Source organism: Podarcis liolepis (genome assembly GCF_965112155.1).
Source record: "Podarcis liolepis genome assembly, chromosome: 3".
In the NCBI taxonomy this organism is placed as follows: Eukaryota; Metazoa; Chordata; class Lepidosauria; order Squamata; family Lacertidae; genus Podarcis; species Podarcis liolepis.
In genome coordinates this window covers 108,321,648-108,343,781 of record NC_139557.1, presented here as the reverse complement: position 1 = coordinate 108,343,781, position 22,134 = coordinate 108,321,648, and the positions used below count along the sequence as shown (strand labels likewise).

The window sequence follows — 22,134 nt, the reverse complement described above, 5'->3', positions numbered from 1 at the left end:
CTCAGTTACACAGACAAACTGAAATTTTGGTAAGAGTCTTTAGCTTTTCCTGATCACGCTGGCATTAAAAGTTCAACAGAAAAATAATAATAATAATTTTAAAAATCACAACAAATGTTTTTTAAAGGTACTATTTTTCTACAGTTTAATGCTGAATACACCCACGAGCAGACAACCGAACCCTGACGCAAGTCCTTAATCTTCCCGTCACCTCAAAATTGATATATCTGAAAGGGTGAATCCTGCATTCTTAAAATGTAACGAAAAATGTAATTTAAATTCGGCTGTTTCATTATTCTGTGGTTAGTCTTTCGGTTGTACCTGCCCATTGGACTTGTATGACAGACTTTAAAAAGAAATTGGTCTATACATACACATATATAACTTGAAAGCGATCCAGATCTCTTTAATTTCTAGCCATCTATTCATCTTATGAAAAGCATACAATTTATTTACGCTTTGCATTTATATGCAATAATCAGGAGTCTTTCCCTGCCCCAGGAAGGGATGCTAGGGATTCAACCTGAGACCTTCTGCTCTAAGCCCTGAGCTACGCCCTTCTCCACAAGGTATACCAGGCTGCAGACTGAGCAACCCCTTACAAAATGAGCCAAGGTTATAAGAATGCTCAGAATCAGACAATGCAAAGTTGTTGTTTTTCCCAAAGTCACACTCTGGGGATGGGGGGAGCTGTAAAATCTCATTACAATTATATTGTTACAGACAGACCACAATGCTTTCACACTGACTGCATTCAAGGTTGATGAATGACATCAGTCATAATAAGGAGTAGATTATCAAAGGGTAGAATAAGCCTCCCCCCACAAGGGCATAAATTGATACAAGGAGACATGAGCTTCCTTCTCAAGCCTCTACACAAAACAGAAAGGAATTACTATCTCAACTGGGCTTGCCTGCTCCCACTAATCACAAACCTGGCAGCTTTCTAACATCTCTTGAGAGAGTGTTCTGGGGCATTTATTACAACATTTATACCTTGCCTTTCCACTCTTGAGTTCTCAAGGTAGATCAAAATAAACATTAAAATGTTTAAATTAATTAAAAGCGTAAAAAGTACATCAACGCCGAAAATGAAAGCAACACAGAATACATGCACAAACAGAGATGCACTAAAATCCTAACCTCATTTACTCGGAAGTAAGCCCCACTGAATTCAAGAGGACTTCTAAGTTGACATAGTTAGGAGTGTGCTGTAAACACCAACATGCGTTCATATACAAAAACCGTCTTAACTTGGCACTGAAAACTATAATACACCAGTAAAACTATGAGGCACAGGGTGCCCTCATTGGGCAGGGAATTTCATAATCTGGGCAATCTCTCCTTTTCCCATCAGCTGTGCCTCAGCTGGTGGCCCAGCTGAGCACATGGGACAGGTAGGACCATGTCTATCTGCTAAACGAGCAATGATAACACAGATATCTGATGATATATGGGCTGCAATGCGGAAAAGCCTATACCGTAACAAATCTGTAACACATCACCACAAGACTTTTGATTGTCTTCACCCTAAGGTGCTGTAAGTGTTTTCCTTAAAATTGCAAAGTCTGAACTGGGATGACAACAGCTCATTTTATTCCCCCCCATTCAATATTTACTTAATTATATGCTTTTTTGAGAACCTTGAAGCCTGCCAACAGGCCGGTTTTCTTTTCAAAACAAAAAACCCACCATTAATAGACTTGGCTTCATGCCTGGGACAAAGCTGAGCTCCGTGGGTCAACTGATGTTTGTCTTTCTTACACTTGGAAAGATACAAACCATTTGGCTAGTGGAAACTTGCTGCAACGAAACTTTGAAAATCCTTGCTCATAGCTGAGGTACAGCCTTATTCTGATTTGAAGATGGAGGCACGCTTTAACTCTTGCAACCCCCAAAGCTTTGCTTTTACAGTAAGAAATGCATGGTGGTGATTTGTTCTGTCAGAAGCACCCGTCTTCCAGAATAATACGACAAAACTCCCAAGGGCACACATGAGTTTAAAATGTCACTCAGGGTTCCTTGGAAGAACAGCAAGACACAAGTGTAATTAAACACAAGATGCTGCCTTATAGTGAGTTACAGCCTTGGTCCATCCAGCTCAGTATTGTCTCGGTTTCAGGCAGGGAATATCTCTGAGCCCTACCTACAGGTGTTCAAAATTGAATCTGAAGCCTTCTGAAATTGAGCAGATCTTCTGGCACTGAGTGATGATCCTTTCCCTGATACTTTGGATTGGGCATCTAGAAAAAGTAGGTAAAGGCCATATCCTTCAATATGGATATCCAACAGTCCTCTGGTCACTCCTAGAACAATATTTTCTCCTTTGGGCACGGGAAAACAATAAGGAACAGGGCAGAGCAAGTCTCATAGGCCCTAAGGGAGCCTTCATCAACCAGGTGCCCTGCAGATGTGTTGGGCTACATCTGTCCCACCCAGCACATCCTGAGGGCAGAGGGTGCTCAAATAGTTAGCTGTTGTTAGTTTACACTTGTCTAGGACTAACAGAGCAATCCTAACCATGTCACTTTAAGTTCCTTTTTAAAAAAAGCAACTGACTAATGAAATTAACAGCACTGCTACTCCTACGAAAGTCATATTGAGTTCAATGGAGCTTACACCCAGGTAAGCAGGGTTAGGACAGCTACCTAAACCAGTTTAAATTTCAACTGCAGTGTAAATAGGTCACAGCTGATGAATGGGGAGAGGGAACTGAAAGGGGGTAAGCTGGGAAATTTTGCCTTAAATTTGATGGAAGAGATGGATGGCCAAATTCCTCCTACACCCCAAACACCCTCCATACAAGAAGATATAATAGAGGAGGAATTTATACTATAAAAACCAGACAAAACAACAGCTGGTGTTCCTTGCAAACTACTTCTCTTTAAAAACAGAGAAGGTGTGGAGACCAGATTTCAAAATAAAGTTTTGGTTGCTTCTAGGACCAGGCTCTTCATATGATAGCACAAGCGGCACATTTGGTGAGGAAGGAAACACCAGGTACATGAGAAAGGAGTGGGATTTCAAGGCAGGTCCCAGCCAGTTTGGAGAGCTGGAGGGAAGAAATGTGGAAAGAGTATCGACAAAAGGTCACCCCACAGAGAAAAGCTGGCGGGGAAAACCTCTTAGAAGCACAACCTCCCTGGCTGGTGAGGAAACTCGGATTTTAAAAGACCAACGGCAAAAAAGCTGGTCTCAAAGAGGAACAGCCACGCCAAGAAAGATTCGTACAGAAGTTGAAACGCAGATATAAGAACAGGGTGGTTCATCCTTGCCGTCGCCCCTCCACAAAATGTAAACACACGCGATGCATGCTTCAGTTGAGATTCCTGCATCGCAGGGTTGGACTAGACGACCCTCGGTCCCCTTCCAATTCTATGGTCCTGGGAGACAATCTGCCGCCCAAGTTGCAGAGCCAGGATCAACTCCCCTCACAAAACTCCCTGGCTTCCCTTGTCCCAGAAGATAATTTGAGGGCGGAGAAGATAATTTGAGGGGCGGGTGGGGGGCTCCACAGAAGCCAGAGTCAACCTAAGGAGCAAAGGTGGGGCGGTGGGCGTCTCCGCGGTACCCACCTCTCTCCTCCGGCCGCTTCTCTCCCTTCTACCACCCGCGCCGCGTCCGCAGCATCTCCCCTGCAGAAAACGACCTTCCGCCGCTCGCGGCCCCTTTGTGTCCCCTCGGCCAATGCCAGCGTGCTCTGCTTCCCTTTCTCCCGAGGCTGCCGCCGATGCTCCTCCCTTGAGGACGTCCACGCTGAAGCGAGCAGCCTCCGGCTCGCAGGCGATTTTTCCCTTGCAGCCTCCCCAGCCCGCTCCGCCCACCCCGGATTCCTTTCAGGAGCAGACGCGGCGCGCAACGGCTCTCCTGCGCGCTCCTCTTCCCAGGCGGGGGATCGACCTCTCGGCGAGGGCTGCGCCTCTAGGGGACGAGCGGAGCGCACCGCTCTCGCCCTCTTCTCCTCCTGCTGCCGGGCTCACTTCCAGCGTGTCTTCATGGGCTTTCTGGCCTCCTCTGCTGGCTTGGAGGAGCCGGCAGGTGCCCTGGCTGCAGGGCTGCGGAAGCCAAGCAGAGAACAGGGGAAGCGGCTCTGGTGGACGCCACCGCCGGCCAGCAAATGCCGGGGCGACCTGGGCATTATGGCGCCCCACCAGATATTTATTATTATTTTCACAATCATTTGGGTACAGCTTAGGGCCCCACACTCTTGCGGGGCCCCCAAAAAATTGAAAGGGGAAAAAACCCCTGGATTTACATTTCCAAAATATAAGATTAAAAAGAAAATAAAACCTACATACAGCAACAGTGTTTTGTATTGTGTAGGCTCCTGTTGTGTGCAAATGGCTTTAGATACCTATTAGGTCCATAAATTACCATATAGCATATATTCAACACAAAAAACCTGACAATTTGTTGTTGGCAAAGGACAGCTGGACATATAAAGGGCCCCATTACTTTCAGTAGCTTAGCATGGGTAGGCAAACTAAGGCTCAGGGATCGGATCCGGCCCAATCGCCTTCTAAATCCAGCTCACGGACGGTCCGGGAATCAGCGTGTTTTTACATGAGTAGAATGTGTGCTTTTATTTAAAATGCATATCTGGGTTATTTGTGGGGCATAGGAATTTGTTCATTAATTTTTTTCAAAATATAGTCCAGCCCCCCACAAGGTCTGAGGGACAGTGGACCGGCCCCCTGCTGAAAAAGTTTGCTGACTCCTGGCTTAAGGCCTCATCAAACCTAAATCCAGCTCTGGTACAGTTGCTTTTCTTATGGGTCTACTCAGTAGGTGCGCCCATAAATATAGGCAGTGTTCCCCCCCCTAAAAAGAATGATTAGGGGTACTCTCATTTTCCTACTCATATTGAAATACTGCCCCTCAGTGAGGCCAAACTTAGATTCACAAAACCTTTAGGGGTATGCATACCCCCATAAAAAAGCACTGTATTGTTATTTTGAACCCCCTCGGCTTGGCGCCCTGTGGGGGGCGGGAACAGCCTGCACTGCTCTATATTCAACACTGGCAAGTGTAATTGACTTTCTGAGCTGCAGCAAATGCTAAGCATTTTTGCTAAGGAGCAAGACTTTTGAAGTTCAGTAGGACTTACTTGCCCATGCACACCTTATGTAGCGTTTCTGTGCACTCTGACTTCCGTCACGGTGTCCCATTGCGCCAGAAGCAGTTTAGTCATGCTGGCCACATGAGGTAGAAATCTGTCTGTGGACAAATGCTGTCTCCCTCGGCCTGAAGCGAGATGAGCGCCGCAACCCCATAGTCGGCTTTGACTGGACTTAACCATCCAGGCGTCCTTTACCATTACCTTTACATGCTGTATATACAGAGCCGTAGCTAGGTAATCTTGTGCCCCTGGCAGAACCGTCCAGATTGGGCCCCCTAATCACAGACAAATTAGCTCTTCTTTCCGCCTCTCCTCCAACCCCCCCTCCACCCATTCAATTCACCCTCTACTTAAAACCATTTCTTATGAGGCAATAATCAATATTTATATTTATGGACATATTTTAAAGCCAATTTTGCCCGCCCCATCGCCTGTGCCCCTGGTGGGGACCCACCTCACCACCCCCTAGCTACGGCCCTGTGTATATACAGTGGTACCTCGGGTTAAGTACTTAATTCGTTCTGGAGGTCCGTTCTTAACCTGAAACTGTTCTTAACCTGAAGCACCACTTTAGCTAATGGGGCCTCCTGCTGCTGCCGCACCACCGGAGCATGATTTCTGTTCTCATCCTGAAGCAAAGTTCTTAACCTGAGGTACTATTTCTGGGTTAGCGGAGTCTGTAACCTGAAGCGTATGTAACTCAAGGTACCACTGTACAGTATTCAGCTGTGTTCACACCATACATTAAAAGCACTATGATACCACTTTAAACAGCCATGGCTTCCCCCAAGGAATTCTGGGAGTCGGAGTTTGTTAAGGGTGTGGAGAGTTAGGAAGCCTGCCATATTCCCCCTCCCAGAGCTGCAATTCTCTGAGTTCCCTGTGAAGAGGGGTTGTTCGATAAACTGCTCTGAGAATTGTCAGTCTATGAGGAAAATAGGGGGTCTCCTAACAACTCTCAGCAGCCTGAACAAACTACAAGTTCTCTGTGGGGAAAGCCATGACTGCTTAAAAGTGGTATCACAGTGCTTTAAATGTGTGAAGGTGATCTCAAAGTAGAGCTGTTGAAATTTGAGGCCATTAATTTCATTTGGTCTATTCTGTGTAATGCTTAGTTGTGTAGAACCCGCATACTTCAAACCAACCTCAAGCTTCTCCCTAACTTCTTTCATCTAAATGGTTAAGAAGTGCTTCCTTCGTTCCACATTATAAAGGCTGAATCACTGGTATCTGTCCCCATCTCCCCCGCTCCCCATTTCTGAGTGTCACAAATATAGCATGACCAAGTGTGACGAATGTGTCTGACAGAAAACAGACTCAGATTCAGAGTCAATGTTTTTTTAAAAATAAAAATATTTAGCTGAGGGCAGATGAAGGTTGGTGGGGCATTTGCCCTAATGGACAGGCCTCTGCCAAGTTTCAAAGGGTATGCAAAACCAACCAGATACTTTCCCCTCCTGCAGTTATTATGTGCAGAAAACTCGTTTACAGCATAGCAATGTTATATGCGTAACATTTTTTCCTGCAAACACCCCTTTACTAAGGGGCACAAATTTTAATATAAGCATGAGTGTTCTGTTCACATAGCTGTGTTTTTGCATTATTTTATATGAAGAACAGAAAGCTATCCAACTGAAACACTTGGGACCTCCACTGGCATGCAGTGAGCTAGCAGTTACACAGAGCATGAAAAGTAAATGGATGGGTTTATGCAAACACTGCACCAAAGACTATCACAACGGGCCAGCCAGCCAGTTGAGAAATTGACGCAGTTGAGAAAATCGAGAATTGCTGAGGTTAAAGTGTCTGTCAAGAGGCTGCTTGGTTGGACAATGGAAATAATAAATGTTGTTGGAGTATATTGTGTGAACCTGCTGATTCCAATGCAGCAGAGAGCACTTTACAGCCTCTATCTGCTCTTGGGTACCCAAGAATCCATTGGAAAAGTAGTTCCTATGTGTTTCCCGAACAACTGGCATTGCTTCTCAGCCAATTGACTAAGATCAAGTGTCAGTATCTATTATTATCAGTGCAATATCTGGTATGCTTGCTACTTGTGGACTGTTCGTATTAAATATATTTTTGGAACTGGGAGATAGAATAGGAACTTGTTCCATTCGCTCCCTGCATCAACTGGGTATTGCAGTATTCCAGGAATAGTGCACCACAATATTTCTGGTTCAAAATTAGACAAAACTATTTATTCAGGAAAAGAGGCGGCATTGGGAGCAGACCATCAGGCACCTGAGGAAACTTTATTCTGATTGCCTGGCAAGGAGGAATGGCAGTAGGGATGAAGAACTTAGGATTCAGCTGCCACTTTGGGGGCTTTTGGTGCCTGAGGCAGCTGCTTCAGTCCACCTAATGGCTGAGTCAGCTCTGGCTATATCTCACTCACAGCAGCCTGACAACACACATAAGCTCAGACATTTGCTAGTCTTCTACTGCTGTGCACACTCCAAGTTCATGGTCATCCGTAGGAGATGCATCAAGCAATCTGGGTGCCTGTTCAAGTCAACAGTGCCTAATCTGCTCGGGAGGTAGACGGGTCTCTGCAGTGAAGTTGACCCACTCAGCCACAAATCCCTAGTGAATCCTAGACCTCCACTGCAGGAAGAAACTGTCTAATGGTAAGAGCTGTTTAACAATGGAACAGACTGCCTCAGGAGTTCCTGGGCTCACTTTCACTGGAGGTATTTAAGCAGAGAATCGATAGCCATTTGTCAGGGATGCTGTAGTTGCAAGATTCCTGCATTTGCTGTGCTCTCTAGTGTCAGAAAGCCACCCCTGATCTCACATTTGAGACATTGCAGCTGAAACGATAAACTGTAATTTATCAATTTATTATATATTTAACGAAATGAACAAATACAGTTCTCTTGGCTTTAAAACCAGTTAAAGGTATAATATGTACCCAGCCTTACTGCACAAAGCACATTCACACCACACACACAAGAATCCTGGGAACTGTAGCTCTGTGGTGAGTAGACTACAGTTTCTAGGATTCTTTACAGGGGTGCATGTGGGGTTTAAATGTATGGTGTGAATGCAGATGTTTTCAGTGAAATGGGTGGCAGGGCTATAAAATAAGCTTTGGGCAACTTTGTCAAACCCTTCAATCTGCACTGCTTTCCCATTTAAAACTCCTGCCTCAAACATGGCAAATAGACACGCGCTTGACATTCCTCACCCCCAACATGCTCAAAGCAAAAGAGGAAACTTTTGTATTTTAAAAATGCTTAAAGCGACAACATTTTGTTTCATTGTTAATTATGATGCTGGTTTACATATGTAACTTCATTACATTTTTTTATTTTAACTTGTAATGTTGTATGTGATGTTTTAAGCCATGTGGTAAACCATTTAACGGTTCCACCCCAGAAATGTAAAGCAGAACACAAAAATGTGAAAGACAGACATGCATTTAGAAATTATTTAAAGAAAATGAAACTGGGTTCAGTCTAAAACACTCAAGACACACATAATTAGACCTAGGCTAAAATCCAAAATGAGTTTCCTTCTTGATTTCTATGGAGATTTCTTCTTGGGTCCCCAGATGTTGTTGGACTACAACTCCCATCATCCCTAGCTAGTAGGACCAGCGGTCAGGGATGTGGGAGTTGTAGTCCAACAAAGGTCACTAGGTGGGAGAACTCAGCCTGTAAAACACGAGCCTCTTAATCTCTGAAATCTACACTGGGCAAAAAAAATCCTGAAACTCAGAGGTCGAAAATAAACAAATATAAACAAATAAATAAACAAAAATAAATAAATCCTGAACCTTTCAGAGCTGGACGATGAACCTCATGGTCCCTTCCAACTCTACAATTCTAACATCTAGGGGCCCAAGTTAAAGAAAGGCTGTTTCACTCTAAGAAATATCCGTGGCACCTCTAAGTTCCTATCTCTATGGGAGTGACGCAACGCCGCCCGGGCGCAGGATTTTGAACGAGCGTCGAGCGTGCTCACGTCCATTTGAGCGCGTCGGGAACGGGCGCACGCGCAAATCCCCGGCGGTCTCGCGCGGGGTGCGTGTTGCGTTAAGGCCTTCGCTCTTCCGGCGCGTCGTGCGGGCATCTCCTCGGTCGAGGCCGGTTCGGTAGAAGAAGGTCTCCTGCGGCGGCGGCGTCGGTCGGGGTTCGGAAGGGCTAGAAGAAGAAGAAGCCTCGAGCGGGTGACAGGCGGGCGGGATGTCGGGGCCTACGGGAGGTTCGGCGGGCTCGGCCCGAAAGCGGCTGCTGAAGGAGGAGGACATGACCAAAGTGGAGTTCGAGACCAGCGAGGAGGTGGACGTCACCCCCACCTTCGACACCATGGGCCTCCGCGAGGACCTCCTGCGCGGCATCTACGCCTACGGTGCGCGCGCCGAGCCGGCGGGGCGGGAGGGGGGGGCTGGCCGCGCGGCCCTCTCCGCGGAAGTAGGGCGGGCGGAAGGGAGGGAAGGGAAGGGAAGCAGCTCTCCGCCCCCCCCCCCGGGACGGTTTCGGCCGTTATTCTTACTTGCGTTCGGTGCTTTTTATGTATCCTCCTTTGCCCAGGTAGGCGCCGGTGTGAGATTTAAATAACGGCGTTAAGATTCGAAAACAATTCAAAGGAATACTATATAAGATTTTTTAATTATTATTACAGATAGGTAGCCGTGTTGGTCTGCCATAGTCAAAATAAAAAAATTCCTTCCAGTAGCACGTCAAAGACCAACTAAGTTAGTTCTTGGTATGAGCTTTCGTGTGCATGCACACTTCTTCAGATACACTGAAACAGAAGTTGCCAGATCCTTCTATATAGTGAGAAGGTGGGGAGGGGTATTACTCAGAAGGGTGGTGGGAATGGGAGATTGGCAGATAGCTGAGATGAGCCTGTTGACGACTCTTAACGACTGCAATAGGTCTTACAGGAAAAGGCCAGGGGTGAGAAGGTGAGAAATGGCTTAGTCATGTATAATGGGATAAGAATCCAATGTCTTTGTTCAAACCAGGTCTCTCCATGGTTTTAAGTTTGGTAATGAGTTGCAATTCAGCAGCTTCTCTTTCCAGTCTATTTCTAAAGGAATTTCAGAAATAGACTGGAAAGAGAAGCTGCTGAATTGCAACTCATTACCAAACTTAAAACCATGGAGAGACCTGGTTTTCAGTGTATCTGAAGAAGTGTGCATGCACACGATAGCTCATACCAAGAACTAACTTAGTTGGTCTTTAAGGTGCTACTGGAAGGAATTTTTTTATTTTAATTATTATTATTATCATTATTATTATTATTATTTATACCCCGCCCATCTGGCTGAGTTTCCCCAGCCACTCGGGGCGGCTCCCAATCAAATGTTAAAAACAGTACAGCATTAAATACTAAAAACTTCCCTAAACTGGGCTGCCTTCAGATGTCTTTTAAAGAAAAGATAGCTGCTTATTTCCTTCACATCTGAAGTTTGGTAGTAGTTGTTCTCTTTGACATTTGGTGGGAGGGCATTCCTCAGGGTGGGCGCCACCACCGAGAAGGCCCTCTGTCTGGTTCCCTGTAGCCTCACTTCTCACAATGAGGGAACCGCCAGAAGGCCCTCGGTGCTGGATCTCAGTGTCCAGGCTGAACGATGGGGGTGGAGACGCTCCTTCAGGTATACAGGACCAAGGCCGTTTAAATGTAGTACCATTGTAATTCGTCCCCACGTGTTTTTTCATTGGGTTATTTGTTTTACTTCCATGAAATTTATACGCCGCTTGATAGTAAAAACAAAGTGAATTCCTCGAAGCAGCGAAGTCTCCTGCTTAATATCAATCTGCAGGGAGTTCCAAGGTGTAAGCGCCGCCACACTCAATGATCAAGTTCATACAAATGCGGAATGGCTATTATGTAGCACCTGTAGCAGTGCCTAAATAAACTTTTAGTATGTATTGTATTGCTACTGCATTCCAAAACATCAGCTACATCAGTTTTAACGGGCGCACTGGTTTTTGTGTATTTTTTTTGGGGGGGGTGTCTCTCCTTTGTGTTGGTGTATCAAAGTCTACACGGCACAATACAAAAGGAAAAGGTGAAGAGGGTTGTGATGAGAATTGCTGTTGGAAAGTGTGCCCAAGATAGGATTTGTTCTGAAATAAATCTGACTTCAAGTACAGTGGTGCCTTGCAAGACGAAATTAATTCGTTCCGCAATTCTCTTCGTCTTGCGGTTTTTTCGTCTTGCGATGCACGGTTTCCCATAGGAATGCATTGAAAATCAATTAATGCGTTCCTAGGGAAACCACCTTCAGGCCAGGTCTGAAGGCTGGGGCGGGGGGGACAAGGGCTTTTCTTCCCACCCCCAGCATTTTAAAAAACCCTGGGACAGCGGAGGACTTCTCCGCTGTGCGGGGCTATCTTAAAATGCTGGCGGGCGGCATTTTAAAATCGCCCCGGACAGCGGAGGACTTCTCCGCTGTCCGGGGCGATTTAAAAGCCCCTGGGAAGGCAGGCAGGGGGGACAAAGACTTTCGCCCCCTGCCCGCCTTCAGAAGGTGTTCCCGCCCCCCGCCCCACTTCGGAACCGCTTTCCGAAGTGGGGCGGATGGGGCAGGCGTCCCCGCCCCCCCGCCCCACTTCGGAACAGCTTTCCGAAGTGGGGCGGCTGGGGCAGGCGTCCCCGCCCCCCCTCCCCACTTCGGAACAGTTTTCCGAAGTGGGGCGGCGGGGCCAGGTGTCCCCGCCCCCCCTCCCCACTTCGGAACAGCTTTCCGAAGTGGGGCGGCGGGGCCAGGTGTCCCCGCCCCCCCTCCCCACTTCGGAACAGCTTTCCGAAGTGGGGCGGCGGGGCCAGGTGTCCCCGCCACCCGACCCACTTCGGAACAGCTTTCCGAAGTGGGGCGGCGGGGCCAGGTGTCCCCGCCCCCCCGACCCACTTCGGAACAGCTTTCCGAAGTGGGGCGGCGGGGCCAGGTGTCCCCGCCCCCGACCCACTTCGGAACAGCTTTCCGAAGTGGGGCGGCGGGGCCGGGTGTCCCCGCCCCCCCGACCCACTTCGGAACAGCGTTCCGAAGTGGGGCGGCGGGGCCAGGTGTCCCCGCCCCCCCGACCCACTTCGGAACAGCTTTCCGAAGTGGGGCGGCGGGGGCAGGTGTCCCCGCCCCCCCGCCCCACTTCAGAACAGCGTTTTAAAATGCTGGGGGTCGGGAGCGAAGCGCTGCCGACCCCCAGCATTTTAAAATCTCCCCGTGTCCCGGGGAGGTTTTAAAATGCTGGGGGTCGGCAGCGCTTCGCTCCCGACCCCCAGCATTTTAAAATCTTCCCAGGACACGGGGAGATTTTAAAATGCTGGGGGTCGGCAGCGAACGCTTCGCTCCCGCCCGCCAGCATTTTAAGATCGCCCGGGGCAGGCGGGGGGGAGGCAGGCGGGGGGGAGCAAAGACTGAAGGCCGGCTGTGGGCGAAAGTCTTTGCTCCCGACCGCCAGCATTTCCCTATGGGCTTTCGTCTTGCGATGCAAGCCCATAGGGAAATTCGTCTTGCGAAGCGCCTCCAAAACAGAAAACCCTTTCGTCTTGCGGGTTTTCCGTCTTGCGAGGCATTCGTCTTGCGGGGTACCACTGTATATAAAGCAGTGATGCTGCTTGGACTTGAGCTCTGATCTGCCCCAACTACAACGGGGTGATGGGACTTCTAGTCTAACAACACCTGGAAGGTACCATGTTAGCTACCCTGGATTTGTTTCTTCCTCTTTTCTCCCATAAATGCAAAAGCTTGTATCAGATTTAAACCATACTCAAGAGTAAACCAGTTGAAATCAGTGGACTTAAGTTAGTCATTATTTAAGTCTGCTGACTTCAGTGGGTGTACTCTGAATATGATAGTTTGATACAACCCTTTGTTATTTACGGAGACATCAAACCAAACTTCCCCTTCTTGGTCATTTGTAGCTGCGTCCCTCATTGAATTTTTACTTTGTGAATTTAGAGACGTGCAAAGTTTGCAGATTGTCGTTGGCCACTTTCATTCCCAAATAATAAATGTTGGCACCTGACTGTCACTTTTTCCTCCCTAGCTCCTATTACTCTTTAAAATTGAGTGCCAACAGCTATAGATTTCAGTGCTTTGGTTTCTAAATGTTGGTTTTATTACAGTATTGCTCTGGCCAATGTTTTTAAGTTACATCGTGTAATTGGAAGGGGAATCTAACCTTTACAAATGAATTTTGTAGGTTTTGAGAAGCCTTCAGCTATCCAGCAGAGAGCTATCAAACAGATCATTAAAGGAAGAGATGTGATTGCACAGTAAGTGAAATTACACACACACACACACACACACACACACACACACACACGACTTTGGGATATTGACAGACTAAGAATGCAAATAGTTTATTGAATAATAAGAGTTGGAAGGGACTCCAAGGGTGATCTAGTTCAACCCCCCCGCAATGCAAGAATCATAGGTAAAGCATCCTTGACAGAAGGTAATTCAACCTCCGCTTAGAAACTTGCAATAAAAAAATGGGTTCCTATTTATTTATTTATTTAAAAAGTAATAGCAATCCACTTAAAACTCCCCACTCTAAAGGGAGTCAAGGTCTGCCTCACAGGATTGCAGTGTGTGCGTGTTGGTCCTCCACCTCATCCACACAAGCCCTGCCCCAACAGGCCCCCCCAACTCACCAGCTTCATGCTTTACTCAGCTCTTTCCATGTTCTTTAATTGTAAGGAACGATGCTTTTGAATGCACAGGACTAGAGTAACTCCAAGAGGGCAATTTATGGCGTGTTTACTCAAAACTAAATCCCATTGGGTTCATTGGGACTCGCTCACTAGTAAGCATGTGTAGAACTGCTGTCTCCATGAACCATTTAGAAAGAGATGCCTTTACTTGGTGTCTTTTACTCTCTGGCACAATCCCATCCAGCTATACTTCTTACCTGTAGGTATAGTTTTTCATAGATTAAGGTTACCAGACATCCCCATTTCCCGGGGACAGTCCCCAGATTTACAAATCAGTCCCCATACAAAATCCATTGAAGTTGAAAAGTGTCCCTGGATTCAATTAAAACAATCTGGTAATTTTATCATAGATGGCATTCATAGGTAGCTGTAGGTGACCTCCCACATTGATCTCATTGTGACCATATACCTATAACTGTCTAAAATTACAATATAGGTGTTCAGGGGAATTCTCACTTATTTTGCATGTAAGTTCTAGCATTAGCTTTATCTATTGTAAACCACTTTTATCTTAGGTTAAATAAGCTGTAATGCAGATAATCCCAGTAGACAAAGTTTGTTCCATTTAGAATTGATTAGCACAGTACATATATTAGTCTTAAATTTTATTTGGAGGCTGGTCTCAGGTAGATTTGCATATCTGGTTTCATTAATGGATAATCTGTCAAAACTATTTTGATAGTACTCAACAAGGTTAATATTGTATATGGTGATATTTATTGCTTATGTTTTCAGACACAGCTATTAAAAATACTATTCTTTCTAGATCACAGTCTGGAACAGGCAAAACAGCAACGTTTTCCATCTCCGTTCTACAGTGTCTGGACATCCAGGTACCTTTGGAACACAAATACTCAACACTTACTTTTGAAGATGCAAATAGTGTTCTGACTAGTTATAGTATATAATCTCATTGTCTTAACATTGACCAAGGACAGCGTTCCAGATTAATTCCATTTTTTGAACATTGGATTCCATCCCAAATACTCTATACATGCTTTGTCTCATTAAGAGAGATCATAAGTTGATATGTGAACACTTCAAATAACTTTTTAGAAGGAATGAAGGCTGCAACACTTAAACTGTTTCATTTCAATCAGGTTCGTGAAACGCAAGCGTTGATATTGGCACCTACCAGAGAATTGGCAGTACAGATTCAGAAGGTAAGCAAATCTTATACAAGATTGTAACTTATGAAAATGGAATGCTGCAGCATCTCTAAGCCCTGTGACAAGCTCTGTTCTCCTTCCACTACAAGCCGCTCAGTTATCTCAGGTGGGTGCAGCATTATATTGAAGCCTCGGTGCCCTGTGGATGCTTCTAGAGTGGCTGCAAATGTTTCTGCAACTGCCTAAAGAGAATGGTGCTGCATACAAGCGCCCTTACACTTAGCACAATCCCAGTGGTCTTTCCTGATTTAAATTCTGAAAGCCCATAATTTGCCTACAGTAAAGGTAAAGGTACCCCTGACCATCAGGTCCAGTCGTGACCGACTCTGGGATTGCACACTCATCTCGCTCTATAGGCCAGGAGCTGGCGCTTGTCCGCAGACAGCTTCCGGGTCACATGGCCAGCGTGACTGAGCCGCTTCTGGCGAACCAGAGCAGCACACGGAAACGCCGTTTACCTTCCCGCCAGAGAGCGGTCCCTATTTATCTACTTGCACTTTGAGGTGCTTTCGAACTGCTAGGTTGACAGGAGCTGGGACCGAACAACGGGAACTCACCCCGTCGCGGGGATTCGAACTGCCGACCTTCCGATCGGCAAGTCCTAGGCTCCGTGGTTTAACCCACAGCGCCACCCGCGTCCCGTTGCCTACAGTAGCTTCTTGTAATTAGCAGCAAGTCTCAGGCAGGGTTTGAGAACACGGGATTGCAGCAACCTTCCAAATGCTAAGCAAGTTTGAATTGGGTCAGTGCTTGGATGAAAGACTGCCAGGGAGCCCTTTGCATGCCGCCTGGAGTTGTATGATAGAAGAAAAGAATAGAATAGCAGTGTGATGTATATAGAATGCATTGCACCATTTAGCACTTTTGAATCTATCGAACAGCTGTAGAAATGGCTGCAGCAACAAGACAAAAGAAGTCAAACACTCTTGACTTAGAAAATGAAATAGTATTTACATACAGGAGAATGCGCCTCTTCAGTCTCTGACACATGCATTCGCAGGAGATGTCATGGCTCTTGCCAGGGTCCCTGGTTCAGTTACTGTTTGGGTTGTGTAGTACCCTTGAATATAAGCTGTTTGTGTGCTTGCTCCTGCAGGGGCTTCTTGCTCTTGGTGACTACATGAATGTCCAGTGTCATGCTTGTATTGGTGGGACCAACGTTGGTGAAGACATCAGGAAGCTGGATTACGGACAGCATGTTGTTGCTGGCACACCGGGGCGTGTATTTGGTGAGAAGATTAATTTTATTAAGGAAAACCAAAGAATTTGCCTTAATGTGTTGAGTAGATGCTTGTAAGCTTTATGTTCAAGATACTTTTCAGTCCTCGGTTCTGTGCTCCAGGTGTGGAACTACAGCTGTGGTTCTCTTACCCTGTCCTCCCCATTCCTCCCTTATTCTGCACTTTGTCTTAGTTTTAAACAATCTATGAAAGCACCATATAAACAGAAATGCAACTACAGAAAATTAGGTTAAGTAGTGCTGTTGCTTTGTAACTTTTGTATAATCAGATTTTTTGTGTGCTTGGTAAGTATACCACTGCTGTCATAATCCCAATTGAGATCAGACTCCCTTTGCTCCTCTGAGCCATCAGTTTGCAGAATAAGAAGTGACTCTCAGCATCTCTGCTAGATCCCTGTTTCTTGACGCAAACCTGAAATCTTTCAGATATGATCCGTCGCAGAAGTCTAAGAACTCGTGCCATCAAAATGTTGGTTTTGGATGAAGCTGATGAGATGCTCAATAAAGGTAAAGAATTATTTTAACCCCAGTGTCCTGAACTTTTGTTGTGGATGCAAGTCATGGGTTTTTTCCTATAAAAATCCAAAACAAGTTTGCCTAAAATGTCGGAGCAATGTGTGTTTTTCTGTCATACAAATACTTGGAAACTCCTTCCAGGTGGCATCAGGGGGGGAGTTCCCGCGGGCTCACAAGGCTTGAGGGCGGCAGCCTGTTATGGGGGCTGGGGTTGGGGGAAGCTTGGGCTTCCCCTGCCCCAGCCCCGTGGCTGGGGGGGGGGGAATAATATTTTTTTTATTCATTCCCCCCCCCCAAAAAAACCCCACGAGGTGCGTCCTATGGGCCAGTGCATCCTATAGAGCGAAAAATACGGTATTCGGTATAAAAACTCCGCAAAACCGGAAGTGGTGTTCCAGTTAGCGATTTTTACCTCGGTCTATGAACAGAAACAAAACAGTGGAAGGCACCGGTGGCGGGAGGACTCATTAGGGAAAGTGCGCCTTGATTTAAGAACGGCTTTGGTTTAAGAATGGACTTCTGGAACGGATTAAGTTTATAAACCGAGGTACCAGTGTACTTGTTAATTATCAGCAAGGCACCAAATAATTATTTGGGGAGTAGGCAGGAAAAATCTATGGCCAAATGTCATCTGCAGCTATAGCCCCCCACACACTGAAGCTTTATGCCATAACATTAAAACAAGTGTGAGTGCACCTTACCTTTTTAGATTGAAGGGATAAAGTGATGAAAGGTGAGTTTGAGCTCCATGTCGGGCAAAAGATGTTTGCATTGCAGAGGATTGGACTAGATGATCCTCGTGGTCTTTTTCCAACTCTTCAGTTCTACGATTGCCAGTGCTTCATTCATTAACAGCTTGCAGAACTGCTAGCTTGTATTTTGTTTGATTGCAAGTCACTTTGGGTTGTCCTGGGCAATATAAAATGACTAAATGCTCCTGCCAACCTAGCAGTTCAAAAGCATGGCAGTGCAAGCAGATAAATAGGTACTGCTGTGGCAGGAAGATAAAACAGCATTTCCGTGCACTCTGGCTTCTGTCACAGTGTTCCATTGCGCCAGAAACGGTTTAGTCATGCTGGCCACATGACCCACATGTCCTGTGGACAAGTGCTGGCTCCCTCGGCCTGAAAGCGAGATGAGCGCTGCAATCCCATAGTCACCTTTGACTGGACTTAATCGTCCAGGGGTCCTTTACCTTTTTACCTTTACCTATGTCAAATGAGCCTCACCATTTCAGCAGACAGCCAGCAATACTCCTTACCCAAGCAGTTTCTGGGGTACTCTGGGCTTAAGTTGCCTGAGGCTTTGTAAAGGAATACAGAGACCTTAAACCTTGTTTGGTAGTAAATGGGCAGCCAGTCCATTCTGCACCAGCTGGAGCTTCCAGACCAAGCCCAATAGAGTGCGTTGTAATCCAGCCTAGAGGTTGCCAACACATGGACCATAGCGATCGGGCATGGAGGAAACAAATTTGGAGTGGCTTTGGTTGTAATAAATGTGCACCAAGATACAATAAGGTTCTCAAATGTACCCTCTCTTGTTTGGTTGGTTCATCTAGGTTTTAAAGAGCAAATTTATGATGTGTACAGATACCTTCCTCCAGCAACACAGGTGGTTCTGATCAGTGCCACCTTGCCACATGAGATATTGGAGATGACCAACAAATTCATGACTGACCCCATCCGCATTCTGGTCAAGCGGTGAGTGAGTGAGTTTGAGTTTAGCTCACGTTGGTGCTTCCTCTTATATTAGTAGTTCTGAATCTGATGACAGTGACAGTGTTAAATATCTGAAGTATTTTCTCTGAATGCGTTTGATTGTTTCCTTCCTGATCCTTGTCCTGCTGTCTAAATTCTTCTGGAGGGTATGAAAACTGGGATTTTGGCCCCATTGGATTTTCTTGAGGCAGATACAAAAGTGTTTTGTAAACATTGTACTTAGCATTTGTATAGCACTTTGCCTGCATATTCAAAAAGCACGCTGTAAGGCATGTCATTGTTATCCCCATATTACAAATGGGAAGGTGCAAACAGAGGCTGAGAGGTTATTGACTACCCTAAGGCCACTTAATAGGTTTGTGGCTCAGGTGGGGACTTTCCAGCTCTTATCCACCACATTGTGTCACTTCTCTTTGCCTTGTTAATTGCAGAATCAACTACTGAGTTTTAAAATTGGACAGATTTGCACTATATTACCATCTGGCAATTTAACTATAGGCATTCCTGTAGACTTGAATGGGCAGTTCTAGAGAATAACACTGCAGTGATAAATGTTCAGTTTTATAAATGTAATGTCTTTAACAATTTAAAGTCAATCAGCTCAAAATTTCAACCCCCTCCTGTCTCAATCCAGTGATGAGTTGACGCTAGAAGGGATCAAACAGTTCTTTGTGGCGGTGGAGAGGGAAGAATGGAAGTTCGATACATTGTGTGACCTGTATGACACACTCACCATCACACAGGCTGTCATCTTCTGTAACACCAAGAGAAAGGTACGTCAGCAACAAACAATGCCTGATTTAGTCAAGTCATGATTCATGTTGGCGCTGACAGTTGGGCAGAACTAAAACTAACTTTTTTGGGAGGATTACTCCTGCCAAATTTAAAAATTAACTGACTGCTCCCTGGCTCAGGTTGACTGGCTGACTGAGAAGATGAGAGAAGCAAACTTCACTGTTTCATCCATGCATGGTGACATGCCCCAGAAGGAAAGGGAGTCCATCATGAAAGAATTCAGATCTGGGGCAAGGTATGGCAGTAATTTTTGAATATAGCAGGGATGGGGGAACATTTCTGGAAAGAGAGCCACGTTATCCTACTGGGTAGTGTTAGGGCCCCCCCCCCCAACAGTGGGCAGAGCAGGACCCAGAATTGGGCAGAACAAGATCCCAAGCTATTTCCCATGGACACAGAAGTATATATATAATTATTAAATCCATTCACGTTTCACCTTTCCCCAGAGACTTTTACCAAGGTTGTGTGTGTGTTTTAAGTTGGCCAGTACCCTTTGTCCTTGCTTTGCAAAAGGCAAAAAGAACAGGGTTATCCTAGCAGAAGAATGCAGATAGAATGAATGCACAGCTGAACAAGTCTTGTGAAGTAGCTGCATAGAACTTTGAAATGAAATTTCATCCTGAAAATTGCATGCATGCCATTATAAAATCATGGACAACGCTTTGCATATTTGCAGAAAACACAAGTCTGTGAAGACATTTTCCTTTCTACTTGGATCTTTTGCAGTAATTTTTGCAGACAAAGGAACAAGTGTAATTTATGAGGGTCTCTGCAATTCAATAACTGCTTTTTTCTTTTTCTTTATACAGCCGAGTTCTTATTTCTACAGATGTTTGGGCCAGAGGTTTGGATGTTCCTCAGGTGTCCCTGATTATTAACTATGACTTGCCAAACAACAGAGAATTGTATATACACAGGTAAGTGTGCACGTATATTAAACTCTTATTTTGCAATGGGAAGCTTTGAAAAAGGTTTTGGGGGAGCAGCTTTCCCTCTCCAGCTGTCTAAAAATGGGGGAGCAAGTGAAAAGGGAGATACTCAGATGTTTTGGGAGGACACTTAAGATTTCTTCCAGAAAAAATGATGGAAGATTTCAGAATATGGTGTTTAACAAAGAAAATGCTCCTGCTTTTTTAAGTCCTTCACAAAACTTACATTTAACATGAAAGATGTGTCTTTTAAAAAACTTGTAAGATGAATTGTCTAGAATATATGGCACATGTCCATCATTAGTTTTTTGGTTGCTTGAAGTTGCCTTTGGTTGCCCTCAGCAAGATAAATGTAAACAAATGTAAAAAAATAAACAGTATAGGAAAATTCTGATTTGTGCGATTGCTTATTTAATTTCACTGATTCTGAGTCCCACTCTTGCCCCACCAGGATTGGTAGATCAGGCCGCTACGGCCGGAAAGGTGTCGCCATCAACTTTGTAAAGAACGACGACATCCGTATTCTGCGAGACATTGAGCAGTACTATTCCACTCAGATTGATGAAATGCCCATGAATGGTGAGTATCTGATTCTTTGCCTAACCTGGTCCTACTCAGGCAGATAGCCATTATCTTCTTTGGATTGACTGGTTACATTGCATGTATGAAATAAATAGCTGTTCACAAATCAAACAGAAGTTTTGTGATTTCAAGATTGCTGAAGAGAAGGAAGATAGGCCTTCCATCACACGCAGCATGCCAGCTCAGTGATGAACAGGCTCCATAATTGTATTTCTGCTGTACAGTATAGACAGTTTAAATTGGACCTGTTGTCCCAGCTGGAATCCTGTTGATAGATGAGAGATGATGCTATGGACTTATGCACAAATATTAATGCTAAACAAGCCTGTGCAAATGTTACTGCTGCCATACAGTATAGCAAGGAAATAAAAACAGAACCCTGAGAGTTCAGATAAGCTTCCAACAGCTCTGTCAACATGCATTCCCTATCAAAGTTAGTTGCATTTTCTTAGCCATATACTTGATAATGGAATATGTGGTGGATATTAGGAATCCAGGGCTCTGTGCTCCTCCGTGTTGGACACTATCCACTGTGCCAGACTGTCTTCCCAGCCTTCTGTGTATTGCAATCGCGTCTCTCCAGCTGGTCCCTAAGCATAATTTCATCTCTTTGTTCATGCACATAAAGTTGTAAGCCATATGCCAAAGGGATAAATGTTTGGCTTGACCCTGAAGCAGACTGCACAAGTATTGTGATAAATACTGTTTGCATTTGGCTCATTATCATGCCTTCATTATGTTATCTCTTTCTTTAATCTAGTTGCTGACCTTATTTGAAGGAACAGGATGGACTGAAGACTTTTAGCTGTGATTTGTTACAGCACCGGCTGCTGTTCACTGCTTCTTATCTTAAGACCATATTGTTGTAACTCTAAAATAGCTATATGTACATCTGATTCAATTAGGCCTGTACTTCTGAATATGGTTCTGAAAGATCAGAGTTGGTGAAAAGCATATTGGAAGCAGCTACAAGTTTGTGGTGATATTTTTTTAAAAAAACATTGTCATTGTGGGAATACCCTAAATGTAGAAAACTGTCTTTTTAATTTTCTTGATGGAAGCTGTAAAAGTAGCATCTCTGTAAATAAGGTGTTCATTGTCATCCTGCCTGCTACTATCTTTTTTTCTGATTAAAACAATGAAGTTTTCATATAAATTCCTTGTCAGCTGAATGGCAACTGGTGCTTTAGAACAAGTTGTTCTGGTGTCATGCCTCTCATGACAGGGTCAAACAATTTTTAATTAGCAAGTGAAGAGGTCAATTTAAATGAAGTTTCTGATGATGATATTTTATATATTTTCTAATTAAAGGTGCAGTGCAAGTGAACGCACTGTAGACATTTTTCATGCTTTTTTCACTGTTCTAAAATCTTATTTATGTATTTATAGC

General features: G+C 45.1%; 2 protein-coding genes across 2 annotated transcripts in view; one reads left to right on the top strand and one right to left on the bottom strand.

Annotated features, from left to right (window-relative positions):
* Positions 1 to 3,829, bottom strand: part of NINL (ninein like) — a 49,355-nt gene extending 45,526 nt beyond the window's left edge. The window contains exon 1 of the mRNA XM_083494143.1: positions 3,576 to 3,829. The gene's annotated coding sequence lies outside the window, so the exon portion shown is untranslated. The remainder of the gene's footprint in view (positions 1 to 3,575) is intronic.
* Positions 3,830 to 9,093: 5,264 nt separating this feature from the next.
* On the top strand, positions 9,094 to 21,900 carry EIF4A3 (eukaryotic translation initiation factor 4A3). Its single transcript, XM_083494665.1, has 12 exons — positions 9,094 to 9,475; positions 13,282 to 13,354; positions 14,562 to 14,628; positions 14,896 to 14,958; positions 16,061 to 16,193; positions 16,631 to 16,711; positions 18,279 to 18,420; positions 19,073 to 19,211; positions 19,353 to 19,468; positions 20,043 to 20,150; positions 20,614 to 20,741; positions 21,505 to 21,900. The coding sequence occupies exons 1-12, from the start codon at positions 9,310 to 9,312 to the stop codon at positions 21,519 to 21,521; spliced, it is 1,233 nt and encodes a 410-aa protein (XP_083350791.1). The 5' UTR covers positions 9,094 to 9,309; the 3' UTR covers positions 21,522 to 21,900.
* Positions 21,901 to 22,134: the final 234 nt, after the last annotated feature.

Bases quoted from the DNA above. Each gene is read 5' to 3' on its own strand.
- EIF4A3 (XM_083494665.1), top strand. From the start codon at position 9,310: ATGTCGGGGCCTACGGGAGGTTCGGCGGGCTCGGCCCGAAAGCGGCTG. The intron at 9,476-13,281 runs GTGCGCGCGCCG...TGAATTTTGTAG, and splicing joins GCGCGGCATCTACGCCTACG to GTTTTGAGAAGCCTTCAGCT. The intron at 18,421-19,072 runs GTGAGTGAGTGA...GTCTCAATCCAG, and splicing joins ATCCGCATTCTGGTCAAGCG to TGATGAGTTGACGCTAGAAG.